At 39.3% G+C, this 24,705-nt stretch overlaps 1 protein-coding gene across 2 annotated transcripts; it reads left to right on the forward strand.

The window, feature by feature from the left end:
• The first annotated feature begins 997 nt into the window (after window positions 1–997).
• LOC117407223 (transmembrane protease serine 2-like) lies at window positions 998–20,977 on the forward strand. Of its 2 annotated transcripts, XM_059030794.1 has the most exons (15): window positions 998–1,230; window positions 5,676–5,728; window positions 7,047–7,245; window positions 7,899–7,982; window positions 10,305–10,379; window positions 12,207–12,323; window positions 13,389–13,518; window positions 14,243–14,362; window positions 14,964–15,007; window positions 16,684–16,849; window positions 17,347–17,519; window positions 17,851–17,946; window positions 18,233–18,375; window positions 19,575–19,727; window positions 20,292–20,977. In XM_059030794.1, exons 2-15 carry the CDS (start codon window positions 5,714–5,716, stop codon window positions 20,301–20,303), a joined length of 1,527 nt encoding a protein of 508 aa, XP_058886777.1. In that variant the 5' UTR covers window positions 998–1,230; window positions 5,676–5,713; the 3' UTR covers window positions 20,304–20,977. The 2 variants fall into 2 exon arrangements, with proteins under 2 accessions (XP_058886777.1, XP_058886778.1); XM_059030795.1 differs by lacking the exon at window positions 10,305–10,379 and having other exon boundaries at window positions 1,000–1,230.
• The last annotated feature ends 3,728 nt before the right edge of the window (window positions 20,978–24,705 follow it).

Genomic DNA, 24,705 nt, shown 5'->3' on the forward strand with positions numbered 1-24,705 from the left:
AGAGGGTCAGGTGATGTTGCAAATGCCAACAAGGAAGTGGAATGTGCATTAGACTAAATCTGGGTTAGTAAACTAATTTCCTTTCCAGAAATGTCCTTGTGTAATCTGGATGCCTCTGTGTTTTCAGAAACAACCAAACCTCTTTAGACTTTATGCTGGTTAAATACGTTTGTCTTCATCTTCAATTTGAAGTTCATCTCTAAATGGACTGTTTGCATCTACTCTGAGAGACTTCCCAGGAGAGGTGCTTGTTTGCTCAGTGTGCAGCTCATTGATCTTGTGCTCTAAACAACCCAACCTGGTTTGGTTCATTTGAAAACAATCCACATTTGAAAGCGCTCTAAAGAGTTCAGTAGAACCTTATCTCTATGCTAATTATTTGATTCCCCGAAAGCAAACACACATTTCAATGTGGAATTAGGGAGGGACGCAGTAGCAGGACTACAATAGCTGGAAATCAATAGAGGGTTGGTATGACGGGCAGTATTGCCCCACCGGTGATAGACCAGATGAAGCTAGGCTTCACACCTGCTTCTCCGCAGTGGTTTCAGTCTGACATGAAGGTGTAAAAGCAGTGGCAGTCCCAAGGTGAGCTGGGGTTAGTGAGTACCTCTGTGGTTTATTCTGACCTGGTTTTGTTCTTTCAATAAAAAGATTGTCTAAGGCATAAGACAAAAATAAATGGTCACATAAGTGGTCACATTGTGAATGTGGCTGATAGTAATCCCTCAAGACTAATACAAATGCTAGAGGCCTCCTTGTGCTAGAATCCTTTGTCATCTTCCTTGCTCTTACTTCACCTGTTTGCATAAAACAAAAACAAAGGCATGGTTACTGTAAACAAATGCAGCACACTTTGTTTAATTCCCATAAAGTTATTACTTATTACCTGTTGAGATGTTATACTCTACTGTGTGTGTGTGTGTGTGTAACGAAACCCATCGAAATAATCTAATTCTCACCAGGGGCTGTGAACAGAACACTTATGAAAGCAGTCAAGTGCTTGTGTCACCTGTTACAGCTCTAGCCTCAGCTTCTCTTTGTTTCAACAGTATTTGATTAGGAATCCCAAAGTTAACCTCACTCGAAAAAAAAAGGTGTGGTCTTAGTAGTTTACGTTTAAGCCGTGAAGGGAGCTGTGTAGTACGTATCGCCATTCAAAACAGTAATGTACCGGCAAAGCTGGAAGTAAGGACACGGACTAGTAACACTTAACGAAAAAGAACACAGGTAAGCGTTACGTGCCTTTTTATTCATATTTATTTTGTATTAATAAAACAAACAAACAAATGGCACTAGTTTTGTGATAGGGATATATTTTGTTTGTAAATTAGGTTTTGTAATTTGTAGGGGCATAAGGTGTATTTTTGTTGATACAGGCTCAGCGAAATAGATAAGTGAGTGGAGTTCACAACTGCTTAGCTCTGAAAAAGGCTTTATTATCATTTATTAAGACGAACGCGACATTTAGAACAGTTTCGTTAAAATATCAGACGGAATTTTATTATTAATAGGCTATATGACTTTTTTTTTGGGGGGGGGGGGGAATCTTCGTGAATAAACATTAAACTATATATTGTGATACATTATCTGATGAAACTGTAGCACGTTTCCCCTTTTTGTTTTTGTAAAACGTCATGCATATCTTGATTTTAGCTAGCATGTGTTAAATGGCATGTTAGTATTTCATTAACAAGCCGTACCGGCTGCGTTTAGCGGCGGCTAACAATGGGTTAATATCTTTACTTATTTTCCCATTATATTTTTATTAAGTAAAATGAATCTTAAAACGATAACACGTATTAACCAAATGAACACAGGCGATGACATTTCAATGTTTAAATCACATTATAGTAATTATATGTTTAATGAAATACATGAGTTGATTTCAGATTTTGACAACAGTATAACTGTAAGCCAGCAATTGATGAATTGTAAAGACAGTGCTGGTGGGTGAACATAGTCTGTACACTGCGGTAATAGAGCTGTCGACTCTCCAGTTTCAATGGCAGTCGTACTTCGATGACTTTATTCCTCGTCCTTGAGACGCGTTACTCAGACCTGTGTTCATTTTCCCCGAGGGCGCAGATGTGAATAAGACTAGACCTGGGTCACTCCAGATCAAGCGGACTAAGGGTAGGTGACCAGACGTCAAAGGTCATCAAAGGTCCCGGTGTCCCGACGTTTTGCTCATAATCTTTAAAAAGTCCTGGTTTTCAGCCACTTCATGTAACGCGACATACCGATATCTTTTGTCAAAATAATATAAACAACCGCTTTTAGTTTATGGCACCTGCAGTGAAAACAAAATAAAATCAAATGTCAAAACTAACAAGGTACAGTACTAGGATAACTAATATTATTTGTATAAAGTGACAGGCGTACGTGCTTATTCCTCAGTGCGCCGTGTGTTGTCATTTAGTTTGTATTCAATATTAATCTACAATTCAATTGTGTGTAATAAGGTAATTTTGTAGCAGTTCAGTTCTGGTGGGATCATGATTTAGCCCAGACAGAAAGAGCAGCGGGAGGTTGTATCCGAATCCACCAGCGAGTTACAAAAAAGAAAACAAAACATTCCAAAACGTAAATGTATTTAATGTATTATTATTATTATTATTATTATTATTATTATTATTATTATTATTATTAATAATAATAATAATAATAATAATAATAATAATAGTTTTTTTTTTATTGAACTCAATATAAAAGTACGCAATACGTGTAACACAATATGACTACTTAAACTAGTAATTAGCTGCAAATTATACACCCAGGAGAGTATTGAAATTAGCTAGCTACTTTAAAAAAAAGGTAATGCCAAGAGTGAGAGGATGGCTATTATTATTATTTATTTCTTAGCAGACGCCCTTATCCAGGGCGACTTACAATTGTTACAAGTTATCACATTATTTTTACATACAATTACATTATTTTTTTACACAATTACCCATTCATACAGTTGGGTTTTTACTGGAGCAATCTAGGTAAAGTACCTTGCTCAAGGATACAGCAGCAGTGTTCCCCTCCTGGGATTGAACCCACAACCCTCCGGTCAAGAGTCCAGAGCCCTAACCACTACTCCACACTGCTGCCACAGTATTTAAATAACCATATTTGAATGGTTATTTAAATAACCATTCAAATATTTAAATGGTTTAAGTAGTCTTATCAATTAATTAACAATGCGTCCTGGTTTTGAGCTGGACACCCGAACTAAGAGGTTTGGGAGGACAGTGTAAGTCAACGACAATTTCAATCATAAGAACATAAGAAACGCTTGAGAAGGAGAAAAGGCCGTTCAGCCCATCAAGGCTCCTCCTTTGTTAGCACACTCCATTCCCTTACCCTTTATTTTCTATTGAGACATGCTTTACAAAGATATATAGGCTACCATATCAGGAGAAACTAACATATTACACACACACACACACACACCATATCAGGAGAAATTAACATATTACACACACACACACACACACACACACACACACACACACACACACACACACACACACACACACACACACACACACATATAATATATATACACACCATGTCAGGAGAAAGTTAGATGGATTCATTAGGTACGGGTTACAAATATACCTGGCTTCAGAAAACTGGAGGTTTGATTGTAAATATCACACAGACTTATGTATAGTTATTGATTAGTAAATTAATCTTTTTGATTTCAGCAAGTGCTGCTGACTCAGCAGCATGGTCTTTATAAATCAGAGACTCTGCAGATTCATGGTTCAACACCAGTGCAGATTACCATTGTCATCTGTAGAGGTAGGGGTGGAGTTCTGCCCCTAGGTACTGGTTGAGAATCACACACTCCCTAAATACTCCCCCTCCAACATGTATTGAAACAAAAAGACAGGGCAGACTTCAGGAGTGAAAACTTTCACATGCATCATTAGGCACGATAAACTGGGGAAAGAGAGAGATTTCCAGTGGTTGTAATTCTCATTGTAATGTAGCAAATTACTGTACATACATACAGCTTGTGTTCTGATTGAGTTTGGTACTTACTGGGTTAATGCAGAGAATGCCACATAGATTAGTTCAGATGCATGTGAAATGCTGCTAATAAAACAGTTCCATATTTGTGAAATACACGTTAACAGTATCTGTAAGCCAGAGATGACTAATTCAAGAAGTTCTGTGTGGAGCTGCATAAACATTCAGAGGAGTAAACACTGCTGTCATGCGTGTCCATACTAATGAGTATAAAGGACACAACACAGACGGTCTGAGCTAGAGTTAAACATTAAAGGGAAGCGCTCATTAAAATCCAGATTGATGTCCTAGACCGGTTCAGAGATGGTACCCTGGAGTTATTTTCTGCTGATGAAGAAAAGTCCTGGAAGGTTGTAAAGTTATTTGGTGGTACTCAGGAACAGCAATTAAGGACAAAGTGTACTTTTTTTACACGGTTGGTTGGTTGGTTGGTTTAACAGGCAACAAGATGTGAGCCTATCGTGGAAGTATTCTGTGAAAATAAAACCCCAGGCTGAAGTTAGGCAGCATCACGATCTCTCAGCTGGTGACGTTGTTTTTAACTGTTGAGTGGATAGGCCTTTACGTGCACATTTTGTATTTTTTTTTCTGTTTGTGGATAAGTGTAAAGGAAGAGCTATTGTTAAGTGCCCAAATAAATGTGGATTGCTGCTTTCCTATTTACCTTGCTGACTGCTTTCTTATACAACTCACAAGCTGTTGGTAAATCACACCACTCACCTGGCTGTATCCGACACAATCCCAGTTACAACCCTGTCCTCCACCTTCACTACCTCCTCTTTATTGCAGGCAGGCAGGCCCCTTGATGGGGGGGGGGGGTGGGAGTGGCTTTGACACGGACCACCCCGCTGAACTGGCATCGTCGTATCAGTTCCTCTTTCAGAGATCATTGGCCAAATAATCAATAATCACTGACATCACCCATGCTCAGAACAAGTAGTCATGATCCCGACAGTGAATTATTTTATGTCAGAGAATATTAATGAACAAAATCCATTATTGTGCTTTAATTAATAGTATCTAGATGTATCAAATACTTCTGATCCCTCTATCATTTAGTCTTTTTTTCTTTAAAAACAAACCCTCATACTGATCAGTTCTGAATTGCAAATAAGATTATGAGTCTGTTGAAGAAGCAGCCTTTAGGGTGTACTTTCTGACACTCGCTGTGTTCTCAGTTGCTGCTGGAGACAAGCTGACGTGGTTGTGCTCCACTGAGTAATCTGTTCTCTAATAGTAATTGGAAGTCGCGTCCCCATTGGAACCTATTAGCAGCAACACTTATAATTTCGCTGAGCGTGTAGATCTCGCACTCAGAATGGCAGCTTCTGTAAAACAGATTCCGTTCGTTAATATCAGCTTTCCGTTTGTTTTTTTTATGTAGATTTAATGACTTATAATATGTGTGTAAGTGTTGGGAGGCTCGCTCTAATCAAGTTGAGTGAACTTACTCCTGCATTCTTTGAACGCACAGCAAAGAACGAGCGAGAAATACTCTCAGCTTGATTAGAGGGAGCCACTGAACACTTATCCACACTCATTATACAGTAAATGCTGCCCATAAACAACTTGATACATATATTAGATACTCCTAAAACTTGCTGTGCTGAGTTTTATTTATTCTTTTGTTCTATTCATTTTCATTACAGTTACCAACACAGAAGAGCTGCATTTAATCAGTACAAGTATGGCTGCAAATCCAGTAAGTGCTAAATGTTTCACAGATACAGGAATACATCCTTTTCTTTCTTATGCACTCCGGAAAGTCTGAACCACTAGTTGATAGTTTTAAAGTGGCTTATTTTTTTATTTTAAGCTCATATGGGTTAAAATGTTATCCCTGCTTCTTTCTTAACTCTAAATACTATTTGATCTGACACATCTGCAGAACTATACAATACAAAACAACACAAATTCATTTTTATATAGCACCCTTCATGCCATGTACAAAGTTAAAAACTGCACAGAGCTATAAACAAAACAAGAGAGCTCATATGTACAGTACACCCCAGCTACAACTCCCTCTATATGCAATATTATGTATACTGTGCTTTCCAGGTCAAGTAACTGCTTGAAGAGAAAAGTATACACATTTTCAATGGGTGCAAATATAAGTACTACAGCAAGACTAAGTATTTGTGTAACCCTTTCATGCATGAAATATTCAAAACTCATTTTTACCATTGCTTTGTATGGAGAAAAATTGCATCGTCATATGAGGTTATCAAGCATTTTCATCTTCCACACGTCCCCTATAAAGACAAGAAGAGAGTTTGTTGTATCCGTCCCACTGTGAGGTAGCCATGCATGAAAGGCTTGCCCTGATTTAGATCACTCTGACAAAGTGATTTCATCACCTACTGTGTATACTGCACCCCATTTCTGTAAATCGCTGTTTTAAAGGAGCCAAGTGATTCGGTCTCAACATGACTATGTAACCCATTCTATACCCCACCACACCACAGCTTGACTTCTCCCCCTTTTTTTAGATAACTGGCCTTGACTATAATCGCTAGATGATTCTGGAGAATAATGGAACTTTATAATAACTGTAGTTTTTTTTTTTAACACAAACTTTCCTGTTTCTTTTATTTTTTACATTACCAGTAAGATAAATATGTTATTATTTATTTCTTAGCAGACGCCCTTATCCAGGGTGACTTACAATTGTTACAAGATATCACATTATACATTATTTCACATTATTTTTACATACAATTGCCCATTTAAACAGTTGGGTTTTTACTGGAGCAATCTAGGTAAAGTACCTTGCTCAAGGGTACAACAGCAGTGTCCCTCACTGGGGATTGAACCCACGACCCTCTGGTCAGGAGTCCAGAGCCCTAACCACTACTCCACACTGCTGCCCCAATATGTCTTTGTTCACAAGGCAACACTCTTTAGAGATTAATATGTGCATCTCATGCTCATAGAACATATTAAGCTATGCCTGATAGAGGCTATTATTGAAGGCTAAACAAACAAACACAACTTAATAACTCTTTTTTTTGGTTTCACAGCATTCAGGTCCATATTATATAAACTATGGATTCCAACAGGGACAAGACCTTCCCCCTCCATACAACCTAGCTGCAGGCGCTCCTCCCCCACCGTATCTACCTCAGCACCCCCCCTCAGCTGTGCCGCAGTACAGCCCTTCAGTTCCCACGCACATTCCCACCCCTCAACGATACCTGCAGGACAGACCTGCCTCTTCAGGTATATCCACAGGCTGCTCCCGGCCAGGCGGCTGACCTCATGACTCCATGTTCACTGAGACAGTTTGGGACAGTTCAGGTTTTTTAACTCCCACCCCAATGCATTCTGGTATATAGGCCTGTTTCTCTTAAAGAAAAGAAACGAGTGAAAGGTACCTGCGACAGGTGAAGTGTACCAGAATGCACTGCGACGGAAGCTGAAAAAACTGAACTGTTCTGATGAACATGGAACTATGGTAACCCTACCTGTGAGACCTCAAGACATACAGCTTCTTTATAATATTATAATATATTTTTTTCACTGCCCTAGAATTAGAAAGTATTGATATGTAATATCATCTACAGTAATTTGATATAAAAAATGCTTTTTACATTTTTTTTAATCATCCTGCTACCTGTTGAATATTTTTTAGTTTATTGTTATTATTGTTCTGTATGTATTGTGTTGTTTTTGATGTATAGACTATCCACTTGTTAATTTATACGGATGGGAAGTTGGGGAGGGTACATGTTGTGTTATTGGTGGGGTTTTTTTAGCTTTTGTTATTACGATTGTGTTGTCGTTGTTTAATAATAGAAAAAAGGTATATCGACAAACTATATTTTGTGTGCTACCCGTTCCATTTCCATTCTTAACGCGGTGTTGTTCTGCAGGCAGGAGGACAGTCGCTCTTGCTCTCAGTGTTGTTGGTGTGCTACTCATTTTGGGAGTGACAGGGTTTCTCATCTGGTATTTTGGTAAGTAGTGTGCCTAACTTCTTCCTTTTTTGAACAATGGGATGCATGTGCTGTATTGTTTGTAGGGCTAAGGGATTTAACAGGTTAGCTTGCAGGATCGTGTCCAGAATGTCGGCAGGATGAAATCTAAAAAAACAAACAAATGTAAAGCTGGTGTCATGTATTTATGTTTATATAGGACCTGTTTTGGTTTAAATGTCATTGACATTTTGAGTGCGAGATCTACACTCTTGGCGATTTATTATAAGTGTAATTGATGCTATTAGGTTTCAATGGTGGCAACTTGACTTATAATGTAATATATATGTAAGGCCCTTCGTTTTCGTTTTTTATTTATCTTTTTATTAACCGGGTATTTATTGGTGTTTATTTTACAAAATCTACATCCATTCCAGTGATATATTTAAATACATTTAGCAGTCTTATGAAGCCCTGCCAGACGCTTGCTATAAGGGTGTAAATTCCAGAAGTCCTGCTTAGCATAGGTACGCAGCAGCCGAGACACTGAGGATGCGAAAAGCAGCACGGCTCAGATTTGGAAAGCCGTTGCGGTAGGTTTTTTTCAGAATTCAAACGGAGTGATGCCGCCGTTGTCTGGAGAAGGCATTGCCATCTACATGTGGATTTCGCTTTCCGGTTTGTGTGTGTGTGTCAGTGTGTGTGTGTGTGTGTGTTAAATTCTCCAGTTGCCTAATCATCTTGCACCTCACGGATTTACCTGTCAAACACCACAGCTTCTTTCTTCAAAATATTCTAGGTAGAACAGGTTGCAATTTGATAGGCAGCTCAAGATGAGGCTGTCATGAATACCTTCCATTCCGTCGCTTCTGATTGGACACACTGTGGTACCGCCTAAGCGAACTGTAGGAGCGATGGTGAGCAGGAAGGTTGTCTCTCAGCAGTGCTCAGGGGGCTTGGTTTGCGTTTGGTTGGCATGGAGAATGTTCATTGTCCTTTTCGTTTGTATTCCAGAGGCTTATCGTTCAGTTCAGATTACTTTTGGTTGTTAAAACGACCATTAAATCTAAATGGACATCTTTCGGCATTGTATTAACCAAGACTAACAGAGTTATAGTGTCGTTATAGTACTGTAGGTTACGTGACTCAATTAAACGCTTTGACATTCACTTGTCGAGTTCAGTTTTCATATTAATTTCAATATGAAGCATTACAAGCACAATTAGGGCAGTCAACAAGGTTTATTTCCACAAAGCAGAAACTAGGGTCATCTGTGTGTAGCTGTTGTTACCGGAATGTTTATATCAGTGAGAGAATACATTTCCTGTTGGCAGCTAGCTCTTTTGTTTAAGTGGATTCACTTTATGCCCTTTCTCGGTGCACAGCTTTCATGTTGTGGTTGTGTTTAGCAAGGGTGCGTTTGAAAGAATGAGGTGTTAAGACTGGGTGGGCTACAGCAATGAAATACACACACGGACATGACAGCTAGATGGGATGACCAGATTTTCAAAGCTCAAAACCGGGACACATTGTTAAATAACTGATAAGGTTAATTCAACCATGTAATGCTTATTTAAATAGCCATCCTCTCAATTCAGTATTATCTTTTTAGTTCTTATTTCTGGCCACGAGATAGTAAGTCATGCATTGTTATATATGTATTGCGACTTTTATATTGAGTTCATTAATAATAATAATAATAATAATAATAATAATAATAATAATAATAATAATAATAATAATATATTACATCATTAAATACATTTACATTTTTTCTTTCTTTTTTTTTTACTCAGTGCGTCAGGCTCTATTTATTGATGTTGTTGATGTGGTTTAACCTGGTGGATTCGATGCTTGCAACCTCTCGCTGCTAGTCGTGTCTAGGCTAAATACCGCCAGAACTAAACAGCTACAAAATTACAGTACACACAATTGTAGATTCATATTGAATGTAAACTAAATGAAAACGCACGGCGCACTGAGGAATAAGCACGTATGCCTGTGTTAATCACTATACAAATAATGTTCTTGATTATCCTAGTACCTTTTTATATTTTGTTTTCACTGAATGTGCCATAAACTAAAAGCTGTACGCTTTTGACAAAAGGTATTTCGAGTGTGTCGCGCTACTTGAAGTGATTGAAAACTGGGACTTTTTAAAATGTTTTAGCAAAAGGTCGGGACACCAGGACCTTTGATGGCAAACCGGTACGTCTGGTCACCCTACAGTTAGATCACGTTTTAGTTTTATTTGATTATTGTTTATTGAAACGGGTGCGATGAGGCGAGCTAGCCCCAGCCGATTTTCCTCCCTAACCCTGAGATATTGACTGATGTAAGATTGTTAATTATCCTTTCACCCAGGGTTTATAAAACGTTTACCTGTTTTTGAGTCAACTCTCTGGCCCTCACTCACATTCTCACCCACCCCAGAAACAGGTATGTAACTGAATTTCAAGTCCGTGCTGGAAGGCTTTGCTACTAATTGTGAGCATTAGATTTTCTTGCTTTAAGGGAGAAGCTTCTGTTCTGACAGCATTATTCTGACTAATATTTTTCAACTTCATTCTTCTGGGCAAATCTAGATTTTTGCTTCAACTATTTAAAAACAAACAAACAAACAAAAAAAAAAAACAATCAATTTCTGAAATCCTCAAGCTAGTCTATGAGGCTGATACGTTATACATTTAAAGAGAGCAAAACCACACTTGTGTCTCATAGTCTTTTAAAATGTAAAGCTTCCTTTCACTCTCATGGACTGCTCTAGGTGTGGAGATGTGTTGCTTTGGGTTTGGGTTTGGCCTGGGTTATTTATCACTGGCTTTATACACGTTAGAAAAGCAATACCTTCATTTGGTACTGAATTAATCCTCAAGAGACTCCCGAATTGTGGGTGCTGCCCCAGTATGCCATAGACAAATTGGTAACAAATCCCGAATGTGAATTTTGTGTTTGGGCCTGGCCTTGATGAGGAGTTACGTTTGGGATCGCCATGCATTGCTCTGTCATGTCTGCATTTCTTGTTTCCATGTAAACCAAGCCACTGCGCATGTGTTTGGGTGCTGCTGTTATCAAAGTCTGTTTTATTTACCTTTGGCTGAGGGTTTACATGTGCACCTCACTATGGGTTTCTAGCTCTGGTTTCTCTGCTGTGGTGGCAATTCTATAGGCATGGTGTTTAAGGGTTTTGTCCAATAGTGTGAATATGTGGGTACAGTACCTGCCAGACGTTGGTACCTGCATAGTCTACTCGTGCTTCACCCATTTACCTGCAGAAACTGAAAAGGTACTGGAAGGGTTACCTGTAGAGACTGGAGGTATTGGACTTAGGCTATTCGAGAGGTAACGCTATGAATTGTTTTCTAATGGTGCATGTATGTTTAGTTCAGCGTTTCTCACTATGGGGGTCCACTGAGGTTGCCCGAGTTTGCCCCCTTAAAACTCACATATTTAATGAACATTTGGTTAAAAAATAGCGGTTAATTGTAGATCACTTGGCACATTTCTTTACGATGTGTTGGCAGCCAGTGGGTCTGGAATACGGGCTGGCGGTTCTGTAGGAGCTCATTCTGGGGTTTGGACAAGGGCCCCGGGATATGCAAACGGGTTATAACCTCCACGACTGGGGGTGTGGGATCATCGTGTGAAGCATTGAGTTTCCTAGCATCAGAGATTAAAAAGACAGCAGTCATTAGAATAAAAAAAAGGTTTAAAAAAACAAAAAGAAACCAGGTATACAGAATATTTTCACACGACTGCCTCTCCTCTGCTGGTTTTCTGGAAGAAAAAATATCATGAGTAAAGATTGTGTAACGTAGCAGAGAAAATACATCCTTCTCGCAAATCTGTTGGTGTTACTTATCTGACGTTAGAACTAAGGGGAATGAAACGCCACTGAAGTGTTTGCTCAGCTAGCTGCTTTTCTACATTGCCTGGCTGTCATAAAAACCACAGCCACTGCACAACAGTACCAGAATATAAATAGCAGAGCCTTTTACCTATGTGCAAACTTTATCCAGGGGAGCTATTGATTTAATGACAGCTCACACCCCCCAATATGAACAAACAGAGCGCAAGATCATGATGAACAATAGGCAGGGTTAGGGGATTAATGAATGGAAAGTGTATTCAGTACTGTACGAATTCACATCACTATGTAGTATGTTTCAATTCTAGTGCCGCAGTGCTGTATATCTTCCGGTTGAGTGTTTAAAGTTCCGGATGTAATACTGAAGATTTAAGTGAATTTTTTTTCTTTTTTTTCAGTTAGTTCTAGCTGCATGTTTGGTGTGCCCTGTGGGTCTTCAGGAAGCTGTGTGAGCTCATCGAAGTGGTGCGATGGTACACCAGACTGTCCACTAGGGGAAGACGAGGAAACGTGCCGTACGTACCCTGCCCTCTCTTTTCAGACATCTGTTATTCATCTGTGACATTATTATGACAATTTTAAGCTAAAGTTCAAAATCCAGCCCCTTACTATGTACCTAGACCTGGGCTGCTTGATAGAGTAGGTTTGTAGATTTATTCTGGAACCTTGGGTACCGTTGCTACAATACTACAATATGACTTAAAAGGACTTTTATTGCAGACAGTCTGGCACCAGTTTAAGAGAGAGGAAATTCCATTAGAGAGAAGCAACAGCATGAAGGAGCAGTTGAATTGTTGTTCTGAGTAGTTTCTTGCTAGTTGTAATTATCGTACAGTAAACGTCAGTTGTGAACATGTGAACTCGGCAATATTTACTTTGCATAAGACATTCAGATTAAAAACCCTTGGCTGACTGTGTTTGCCATCAAGCAAATCCAGTGTGGCATCTCCCTGGAAACAGCAGAGATGATTCATGATCGAGGGTAAAGTCGATTCAGCTGCTGACCTGTCCCTGTCTGATTCATGATAGAGGGTAAAGGTGAGTCAGCTGCTGACCTGTCCCTGTCTGATTCATGATCGAGGGTAAAGGTGAGTCAGCTGCTGACCTGTCCCTGTCTGATTCATGATCGAGGGTAAAGGTGAGTCAGCTGCTGACCTGTCCCTGTCTGATTCATGATCGGGGGTAAAGGTGAGTCAGCTGCTGACCTGTCCCTGTCTGATTCATGATAGAGGGTAAAGGTGAGTCAGCTGCTGACCTGTCCCTGTCTGATTCATGATCGGGTGTAAAGGTGAGTCAGCTGCTGACCTGTCCCTGTCTGATTCATGATCGAGGGTAAAGGTGAGTCAGCTGCTGACCTGTCCCTGTCTGATTCATGATCGGGGGTAAAGGTGAGTCAGCTGCTGACCTGTCCCTGTCTGATTCATGATAGAGGGTAAAGGTGAGTCAGCTGCTGACCTGTCCCTGTCTGATTCATGATAGAGGGTAAAGGTGAGTCAGCTGCTCACCTGTCCCTGTCTGATTCATGATCGAGGGTAAAGGTGAGTCAGCTGCTGACCTGTCCCTGTCTGTTCTTCTTGCAGTCCGGCTCTATGGATCCAACTTCCTTCTGCAGGCCTATTCCCCCACTAGCCAGTCCTGGAAGCCAGTGTGCGCGGATTACTGGAGTGATAGCTATGGCAAAAGCTCCTGCGAACAGATAGGGTACAGCAGGTAAGAACATAAGAGCACAGTGGCTGCCATGCTTACACCATGCACCTCTACCACCTCCTCCCCTAGGACACGTTTACTGTATTTACTGCTTCATTTTTATGGTGTGCAGGGATGGAAAAGACTCCCGTTGCATAGCGGTTTGATCCATTTCTGGTCTCACTCTGACTTAAGACACACCTGAGCTTGTTCGCTATACACTGTGGCTAATCAAGCTTGTAGTAAAACGTGGAATGGGTGAAACAGCTATGCAATATTGTAGGAATTTTACGTGTATCCCTGTAGCAGGACTATACCCTTTTTTTGTTTTACATGAATTAAATGTCTGACCTGTTTTGATCTGGTTTTGGTATTTTGTATTGGGTGTATTTTTACTTTCTAAACTATTTGTGCTAATGACGATTGAGTAAAAAGCTGAAAACCAAGCCACAATGTGCACATCATTTTAATGAGCTGGAAAGTTCATTTTGAAAAGTGAAATACGCAGCAGATGTTTTGTGGGTGCAGTTACTGTTAAAAGCACACTCATTAACACAAAGTACACCAGTTATAAATATTATTGAGCTCACAAGAGAAATGCCATTCAATTGGCACTAGTCGAGAAAGCCTGTTTATACTGTCGTTCTTTACCAGTGAACAGCTGTATAACCTGCTTGTGCACTGATGCCATCACACCTCCATATGGGGATAATGAATAGTTGTTGTTGTTTTTTTTCTTCTTTCACAGAGACACATACTTACAGTTTGGAAAAACCAGTCAAATCTCTAGTGGATCCAGTGGGTTTATGAAACTGGACTCCGGTTTAAGTAATACAGGAGGAAAACTCCAAAACATGCTGACGAGCAGGTTTGTTTTGTTCTTTCTGTACTTATTCAAATGAAGAGCATGTTGTTTTACATCATTGGGGTTAGGTATTGGTGCACATCCTCAGGGTGAATCTGATTGTCATGAAAAGGAATTACAGCACAGTGCAATGGTGCCAGCATAGCATAGTGTAATACACCATAGTGACAGCGTGGTACTGCAAAGGCAAGTATTGTAAAAATCAAACCTAGGCATATTTAAACCTGCTGTATTTAATCGTGAATTCACCCAGGCTTGTAGCTGGATAACCATTGATTATTATTTTTGGTTGTGGTGTAATACAGTATTATATTATTTCTAAGGAGCCAAGCCTAAAATGATTCAAGCAATTACTGATAAGAGCACAAAAGCAAATAGCTATGAGCTGAATGACCTTTTGAGAATATCCTGGCAACATGCAACGTGTATGGAATTCTGTCAATCAATAATTATCGCAAAATGTGGTAATTCAAATTAAACCCATTATTCTACTGTACATATATAAAAATATAACGTAAATGTACTGCTTTCCTTTAACCAAATGAAACTCCACTAACAGTCAAAACAAAAGTCTTTTTTATTTTATTTCTTGCTTCATTTGCAGCAATTGGTGTTCAACTGGATCAGTAGTCACACTGCGCTGCATAGGTAAGCTGTTCCTTTTTATTCAGCACGCTACACCCACCTGCTGGGCAATCAGCGAATTACACCTGCGTTCCATTTTACAAAACCTACAGCAAGACTCATTTTATTTACACTCACAATCGGTTAATATCACAGCCCGCTTATTATCACCGGATTGAAATTTCCTGACCACTATATAATGGGAGTCAATGTAAAGAAGCTCCTGATAATATCACTTTGGTTAATGCCACAGTCTGCTTAATATCACTGACATGTAACAGTCACACAATTGATTTCCACCCCACTTTAATATCACTTCAAAGAGCCTGCGTCACCGTCCTGTATAAACATTGTGTTTACACCGTACTAGACAGCCTTGTGGTCACATGATCACCCAGCTGGACTCATGGAGATCAGAAGTGTGCGAGTTTTTCTGAGCATTGCATATTAAAACAGGCTCGGAAGCGAAACGATTTCAACACAGCCACGAAGGCTGAAATAATTGCTCCAGAAAGACAGGCTTTCTTCACAGCCTTCAACCATCTCAAAGATTGTTAAAAACAGGAATGCAGTTCTGAGTGCCTGTGATCACAGCTCTCAATGGGCTTGTACTAGTGTAAGAATGCGTACAGGAAAGCACGAGGAATCAGAAGAGAACTTCAGCTGGGTTAAGTATGCACAGGCTTGTTTGGCTTGTTAGGTTATTGATGACCTCCCGATCATGTCACTCTGCTTATTGTCACCGTTTCTGCTCAGTCCCTTTGCAGTGATATGAAGCAGGCTGGACTGTATTTAATAGTGTATTGTGTCTCTGTCCAAACCCCTGTTGAGTCAACACCCGTTCAGCATTCTTCAGATTAAATGAGTGCATAATGTAAAGTGCATCATTTAAAGAGCGGATGTCTCCAGATTTAATTTGTGCCAGGCTTATTATGTACCAGGCTTATAGTATATCGGACCGTTTAAATAATGATTAAATAGACCAAAGATCTATCAGTTTTAGGCTTATTAGTAAAAAAGATGCAGAAAGAAAACTCATGAAGGTTCATATTTGAATGATTTAAATGAAGGACGTGTTTCGATCCTGCAGACCCTAGTACGCTTTTTGTGATATATTCTGCTTCTATTCAGGATAATAATGGCATGCTATAGATTGTGCTCGCGTTATCTCTGCTCATGTGCTAGCTCTTTGCTCACCCCTGAGAAAGCCCGCTGAAGGCCTGTGTTACAAAAACATCATGTCAGTAATAGGAACCAGCGGAAGCTGCGTGCTTGTCGTTTTTACTCGCTAAAAAAATCCGAAATACAAACTAAATTGAAATTGAATGTGTAAAAATATGCATAGCTATTGTGCTGCACAGCTTGTCTGCCTCCCATAAAACTTCCACTAACAACTACATCTCCCAGAATGCAATGTCTTCAGTTACTAGAAAACGATACACAAGAAAAACAAACCCAGCAAACATCCAATCTCTGGCTAGCTCTGTTGTCTTTGCAGCCAATCACAGTAACAATTCGGAGCTACACAAATCGAACTGGAACCATTATCAGAGGCAAACAAAAGGTGCCTATAACATGAAACAAACTATAATATATATATAATATAGTAATAAATTCAATACAAAGAAAAATGTAGAATGTATACCTTTAAAAGATGAATGCACTCAGCCATGTGAGTTGACTATTATTTGTACTTGCAGGCTGTGGTGTTAAATCTACTCCCTCGACTCGGATTATTGGAGGGACAGTGGCCCAGGTAGGGGAATGGCCATGGCAAGTCAGTCTCCAGATTAACAAGCATCATATCTGTGGTGGCACCATCATCACCCCCTACTGGATAGTGACAGCAGCACACTGTGTAGAAACGTAAGAGCTCCTTTCAGTATCTCCTCTGCAGCTGCAGTGACACAACACCCACTGTATCCCAATGGAATTCAGAATCCAACCACAGCTATTACTAATACAAGGGCACACATTATATATATATATATATATATATATATATATATATATATATATATATATATATATATATATATATATATAATTGCACAGTACATTTATGTATCCGTCCGTATATAACTGTGTATAAATGGGGAAGTATCAAACAGATTAGAAAACAATGTCTTCTATAAAATAATAGAAAGCATTAAACACTTCCCTTTTCCTAATATATACTGTATACACTTACGGTACGCAGGCTTACAGTATAAGGAGTGTTATTATGTGACATTATTTGCAATAGAACTGTGGGTTCACATATTGCAGAAAATGGACAGCAGTTAGACCTTGAGTTCAAAGGTATACAGGCCGGTGTCGCCCATTGAACCCCAACATCTGTTCATTTTTGTTTTGTTTTGCAGGTATTCTCATGCTTCTTATTGGACGGTAGTTGGTGGCTTCCTTACGCTGACAGAAATGCAGACCGTCCCAGGATCCTCTGTGTCTCTTATTATTGCCAACAAAAATTACAACAGCCAAACAAAGGACAATGACATTGCACTCATGAAACTGACCAGGCCTCTTGCATTCTCAAGTAAGCAAGTACCGTTGTACTGTTTAACCGCTCATTTCATGAACTAGGTTTGAAGCCAGTGAAATGTAGTTAACCCCGGTACAGTTACCCATGCTGTAATGTTCAAGAACGCAATGCTTTGGGGATAGAACAGAGTCAATCAGGGTTAGTCCATCATCATGACCGTTTAACACCAGCCAGCTGCTATTCCAGTATTTTTCTGAATCAATATTCCACTCCTGTATAAAGCATTTTGATCTGCATTGAGAATACATCCCATGCTCCCCTTCAGGAAGCCCTGGGGTCCAGGGTATAGCTTCAGCGTTTCACTGTGGAATTGGTTTACTTGCAGATACTGTAAAGCCAGTCTGTTTGCCAAATGTGGGTCTGCAGGCAGCTCCTTCAAGTCAATACTGGATATCTGGATGGGGAGCGTCGAGAGAAGGAGGTATAGTAATATATTCAAATCTTTAGTAATATATGCAGTAATATATTCAAGCCTTTCACTTTAAGGACCGGGGTTCAAGTCGGACCTAGTGTAACAGGGTGGAGGAGGGACACAAACCAGCGACCACACACCCCTCATGTGAGCGTCGTAACCTATACTCAAATAAGCCAGGCAGGACATTTCTTATACATTTATTATTCAGAACAAACGCATTCTTACTTTCTGTTCATTCCGCGCGTTGTGTCTGTTTTCAACGTTTATAGCATTTCTCTGTTTTTGGTTTCAGGAGCCTCTACTGAGGATCTGCTGATGGCCCGGGTCAATGCTATTGGTCGGGACACCTGTAACAGTGCCCAAGTGTACAATGGGTTGATAACGAAGGCAATGATCTGCGCTGGGGTTCTGCAAGGTGGAGTGGATTCCTGTCAGGTAACAAATGCATGTTCTGCTTGGTAGAGTCGCAAGACTACTTTGGTCAAGTTCATCTAACCAGTTCTAGTGATTATGGGGCAGCAGTGTGGAGTAGTGGTTAGGGCTCTGGACTCTTGACCGGAGGGTTCTGGGTTCAATCCCAAGTGGGGGACACTGCTGTTGTACCCTTGAGCAAGGCACTTTACCTAGATTGCTTCAGTAAAAACCCAACTGTATAAATGGGTAATTGTATGTAAAAATAATGTGATAATGTGAAATAATGTGTAATGTGATATCTTGTAACAATTGTAAGTTGCCCTGGATAAGGGTGTCTGCTAAGAAATAAATAAATAAATAAATAAATTAGTTTGCCACCATGTAGAAGTGGGTTAGCTAATAACACAGCATTCACTTACAAATAGCTGTACCAGTTCTATTATTGGCTTACAAAAAAGATGACTGGCCATCTTGTGTGATGCTCCCACCATTGCTCGCTTTAACTCTTTAAGACCCACCTGTTCTCTCTTGCTTTCCATGCTCCTTAAGCCTGATATCTGCTATTAGCTGCTGTGTTGCTGATACTGTTTCATGTATTATGCACTTTCCACTGTAGTTAATGTATTATGCTTTTTTTCCTGTATATCATGTATTATGCATGTCTTTGTATTTAAAGTATTATGGATTTTCTTGTTACTGCATCTTGTGAAGCGCTTTGTGATGGTGGTCCACTATGAAAGGTGCTATATAAAATAAAGATTGATTGATTGATCTTTGCTGGTAAGAGAGGGTTAGGAGCCCTGTAACTGCTTGTGCAATTAGAGTCTTATACAAGTTTACCACTGTGTTTTTCCCATGTTTTCCCACCGTTATACTATGAATATATCATAGTTTACCCTGGCTGACATGTCTATTAATGTGATTTACCAGACCTTGCTATTCTTTACAATGTGTACCTATGCTTTACCATCATTCACTGTGCTGTATTGTTCGTTGCTTTGCTTTCATTGTGCTGCATTGCTTGTTGCTATGCTTCTCTGTGCTGTATTGGTTGTTGCTATGCTTTCACTGAGCTGTATTACTCGTTGCTATGCTTTCACTATGGAAAACTTTTAAGGGAAAGGAGGCAGCAACCTTGAAGAGGAACATTACCTTGGCATTAGCAACAGTAAAAAGTGACCTTGAAGTCTAATTTAAAGGGAAACTGCGATTTGTTCCAGGGTGACAGTGGCGGGCCATTAGTTACACAGGAGAACTCGCTGTGGTGGTTGATGGGAGACACAAGCTGGGGTTATGGATGTGCCCAGCGAAACAAACCCGGAGTGTATGGCAATGTGACATATTTCCTGGACTGGATTTATCACCAGATGCAGGTAAATTCAGATCTACCCTACAGACAAATGAAATGCACTATTATTATTATTATTATTATTATTATTATTATTATTATTATTATTATTATTATTAACTCTGAATGTTATACGCATTGATAAGTCATATGTGTTATGCTAGTCAGTATTTGTTTCCTAATTCTGTACAAAGGTCACCTACCTTTTCAATAGTTTGCCGAGGCCAATCACAAGGAACACTGATTTTCTACAGTCCTGCCACATGGTGGCACTGTGCTGCCCTCATATCCAGTGCTCCAGACAGCTGCTTGGGTTTGTGGTGACTGTAAAGAACAGTGATCCACACAAACCCAAGCAGCTGTTTCCACACTTGTTTCACTTGCAATGGAAAATGAACCCAATCAGCACCAATGACCCTCACCTGTGGAGAGCTTGATTTGAATAATGAATGATCTGTTTCCCCTTGGGAATTTGATGGGTACCCTTGCCAATGAACTCCTATTTAAAATGGCAACCCTACAAGTACAAAAATACCCTGTACCTTCTTAACAAATTTAATACATTTACATTTTTTATTTTTTATTACAGACCAACAGATGAAGAATGTTTGAATGGCATGGATGGTAATTCAGAGGGAATAAGTGCAATTGAAGACACTTGTTTTAATAACATTGTGAACCTTATTTTATCTTGCCAAAAAAAAAAAAAGAAGAAAATAAAACCAAATAATGATATATTTCTCATGGGATCCAGATTGCAATAGACTCTCTTGTTTTTTAATCCCGATTGCTTTTTAAAGTATTACTGATGCATTGCCCTATACAGCTACTGCCAGCTGATTACATGTGTACTCATGATCAAGACTCTTATGAAGTCACTGAGATCCTTCTGCTTACCTATTGTTTTTGCTGAATAGTTGCACACACATCTCACACAGCTGACATAGCTATAGTGGATCACTGACACATGTTCAGTTTACTTCAATTGTCTAGTTTTTCCGCCTTATGTACTTTCTACTTTTGTTTGGGGAGCATAAATGTTTACTATTGTTTAGTAAAAGGGAGCCTTACAAAAACGTTTGTCCTTGTGAGTGCAAGTCTAACGTCAAATGGAATCATGTAAATGTCTTTTATAAACTGTACTGTATATGTAATCCAATGTGAATGTATTTAAGAGCAAATCTGTATGACCAAATAGTCTGTGGATGATTCTGTTTCGGTTTTGTATGATTTTTGTTTGTTTTTAAACATCATTATATTGGTACACTTTAACCACTTTTGACCATGTTGTTGTAGTTTTTTTGCCATGCATTATACGATGTCAAGATCAGAAACACACTAATTCTAAATACAAAGTAACAGGATAAGCAAAGCCAGTTTGTTCATACCATTGAATAGAGAATGTAATTTTCAATGGAAGAGAGAATATCATTTTCAATGTTTTTTTGATTTCTTGAATTGATTTTACTGTAGGCCTGCAAAATGCATGAAAACAAGGCAGGTCTAGATGATAATAACAGTGTAGTGCAGGGAAATCGCTCAGGAGTACAGTAGATAGAAGATATGTGAAAGGCATCATGCTGTTGCAAAGAGGGAAAGGAGGCCGCTTGGCTATGCCAGGATAAAGCCCACATGTTGTTTTGTTTTCCAGCTTGCAGGTATCCTTCTACTGTAGGTAGTGTTGCATCCTCATCTAGGCATAGTTCCTGCAGCAGTGATGGATCAGATGATGAATGCATTGAGGATAACAGTGTGCATTATATGTTACCAGACAGGTAGCTTAAACCAGCGCAGCCTCTCCTCTGCCACAGCACACTGTATATTGCACCTCGCTCCGTGATTGCCCATTACATCTAAATAGAACAGAGATTCCCTTTAACCTGATTGGTCAATATGATGTCCCTAATCTCTCATTCGGAATCTCTGTTCCAAATCAGTCTGCCAGAAAATATGTAAATTCAGTATACTTTTATGTATTTTACCTTTGTTCTACTTGTTATAAGAGAATCTCTGTTCTGGTACATGCACTCTGAACATTGTCTGTCTGCTTCCTCGCTGTCGTATACATTTAATCTATCTGTTTCAAGTTAGTATAGCAAATAAAGTTTAAAGAATGGTGTTTACTGTCGGTGGCAGTACAGTAACCACAACAGCAATAGTAACTCATCTCCAGTTTGAAGGGCAAGCTGTAGAAATCAAACCACTGAGATGCAGACAGGTTACTTTCAGCTGCTTCATTTTAGCAGATCATTCAAACAACCCAGGCACTCTTCTCTAACCGTGCCAGGAGGCTTTGAATAAGCTCTGTTCAGTAACTTGTTCATAAACAGCACAATCAGCATTAACACATGTAGGGTACTAGATATTTTTAATCACTAAAGCTTAATAATTAATTAATGTACATTTTAGCACCTAATATAACTTAAACTTACACAAAAGGCACAAACATGCACTCAACTCTGAATTAAAAAAAAAAAAAAACGTTACCGGTTTTACATTTTTCAAGAGGTAGGTAAACACAAACAGTTCACAAAGCAGTGTTTGCTTTTGTGTATGAGGAAGAACAGCTCCATGCTGAGCAATCTGCATTACTCATGGAATACAGAGGAAAATGTATTCATTAGCAACAAAAAGTAGTGCATAAAATCACAAAACAAAAACTAACTTTGAATGTTATTTTCTTTAACGCAGCCGTTTTCTAACAGCACTAGAACCCTCATAAGAGGGCTTGACCGTCTGGTAAGGCCCTTCTCGTTATGTTAAATTTGGCAGGGATGGGATTCATTCCATTCCTGACAGAACCCATGTGCGGAATGTGGCTGGTCTTGATTGAATAACTGATGGTCAAACAAGCCCCAGTCATGTGGTTTATAAAGGAGGCCAGACCCTTTGCTTGTTGGAGGAGAAAACCATGCTGATGGTAAAGAGTGGTCTCCCTGGTGGATGGCTGATGGTTGGGTTGAACTGTATATTTAAGCCCCTGTGACTTGTTTATTTATGATTGTGTTTTTGCATTTGTTAATAAAGGTGTGCAACCAGTGCTTTTATTGTAGCTTCCTGACTGAGTCTCAAACCTGACGCTATGCTGCTACAATGTGTGTTCTATTAACAGGGATTAATGATTAAAAGAAATTCAATTCAGCTGACTAAGGGGCGACTACAAAGTCCTTTACACTAATAAAGTTCCCTTTCATTTTTAATGTTCCTATGAAACAAAACTTAACATCATTGTAACAAGCAGTGGGCAGGGCTGGATTAACCCATCTCGGGGCCCTAGGCAAACATACAATTCTGGGCCCTTATATGAATAACAACAAATATACGATTATTTATTAGCTTAACTCACGCACCACCAATTTGCAAAATGTACCAATTTCGTTTTTAAGTTATTATACACATGGTTTTGATCAGAATCGGTAAATTATGCCAAATTCTAGTTCTTAATTATGACGAGTTTCACGCACTGCTCTGAACTGAACGACTGTTGAACGACCGACCGAATCTGCCAGGAAGTTTAAAAGGCGTGTGCTAAATACATTGCCAAATAAATTCAGAAAAACCCAAAGCCTACGTCAAATCCAATTGCACAGCTTGATAATCACCTTTCCCGATGTACTGAATAAAAATACAACACTTTGAATATGGACAAGAGCTCCAAGTTGATCCAGTTTAAAAAACTTGATCTTCTAGGTGCTCAAAGCTTTATCCACTAACTGTAGGTCCCGCATAGTCCACAAATATATATTAAATAAACAGACACACCTGCACATTGTCGTGTTTTCAAATCAGGGGCTGCCAACCTTGTCATTTTGTTTTTACTGACATACAGATTTACAGTGGTCTTTTTTTTTTTTTTTTACAGACATCTTTTTAATAGAAACAATAAATAAAATAAAATAGGATAGTTTTGTGTACTTTCTTTAGGTCTGTTGTGTCTACAAACTTAAATAATAATATTCAGATTTGTCAACTTGAGGGCGCTAGTAGTGAATGACATGTGTGCTAAAATGTCAGAAGAATAAACGTTCTTTGCTTTTCTTACTCCTGTCTCATGCTTAATAATTACTTGCCAGGTCACTACAAGGTCTTATTTACTTCTTATGGTCATACATGGACACATTTGCAGATTGGAACATTTGCTTCGTTAGTCTGAAGCTGGTGCAGTTTTAATAGTATTTTTGATAGTCAGAATTCCATTCAGAATGTCTAGACAATTCATTTCTTACGTCTGTTTTACAAGGTTCATCTGATAAAAAATCTTGTTCTGATTCTGCGGTGCTGTGGAAAAGCCAATATATTAATGGCAACCTTGACAAGTGTAGGAAAACGTGGTTCTCCGCTAGGTGTGGACAACAGCAATTTTGTGCCAGTTTTCATCAGCTGCCATATCCCGTCTAAGATCCTTCAAGTCAGTCACATTTTACTGTATAAATTCAATCTAGGCTATCCAGCATATTTCCAGTAACAAAGCATCGCAAGCTGGATGATGTCTCCTGAGCTCGCTTTGGTTGCTTGGTTGAAGAACATGCGTGCTAATTCAGCACCGTAGAGTTAATTGGCATTCTATACTTTTCACTGCCATCATATAAGGTGTATGTCATTCGAGCTGACTGGCAAAGCCGTAAGCAATACAAAATATACCTGATTTATTTCGATAAAAAAAAATATTTATTTACGTTTTAGTGTTAAAATGTGTCATTTTTTTTACTGACTGGCCTTAATAGATAGTTGGCAACCTTCAGTCAAATGCAGTTTAACGTGGCTTACTTCTTTCTCAATCGTGTCACCGCTCGAAAGTGAGCGAGACAGTAAGTTCCGGGTCAGGCAGTTTGATTTTTGTGAACACACGTGGGATACACTGCCTCTGTTGAAATGTCAGTGAGTGAAGTTCTTCCAGTTTGCACTCAATTCCTTATCTGTTTAAAAAAAAAAGAAAACCTTTGCACCCCCCCCCCCCCCCCCTGCGTTAATCTGGCCCTGGCAGTGGGTGTTGCCTTCTCGAA

This window comes from Acipenser ruthenus, chromosome 9 (assembly GCF_902713425.1).
Source record: "Acipenser ruthenus chromosome 9, fAciRut3.2 maternal haplotype, whole genome shotgun sequence".
Lineage (NCBI taxonomy): Eukaryota > Metazoa > Chordata > Actinopteri > Acipenseriformes > Acipenseridae > Acipenser > Acipenser ruthenus.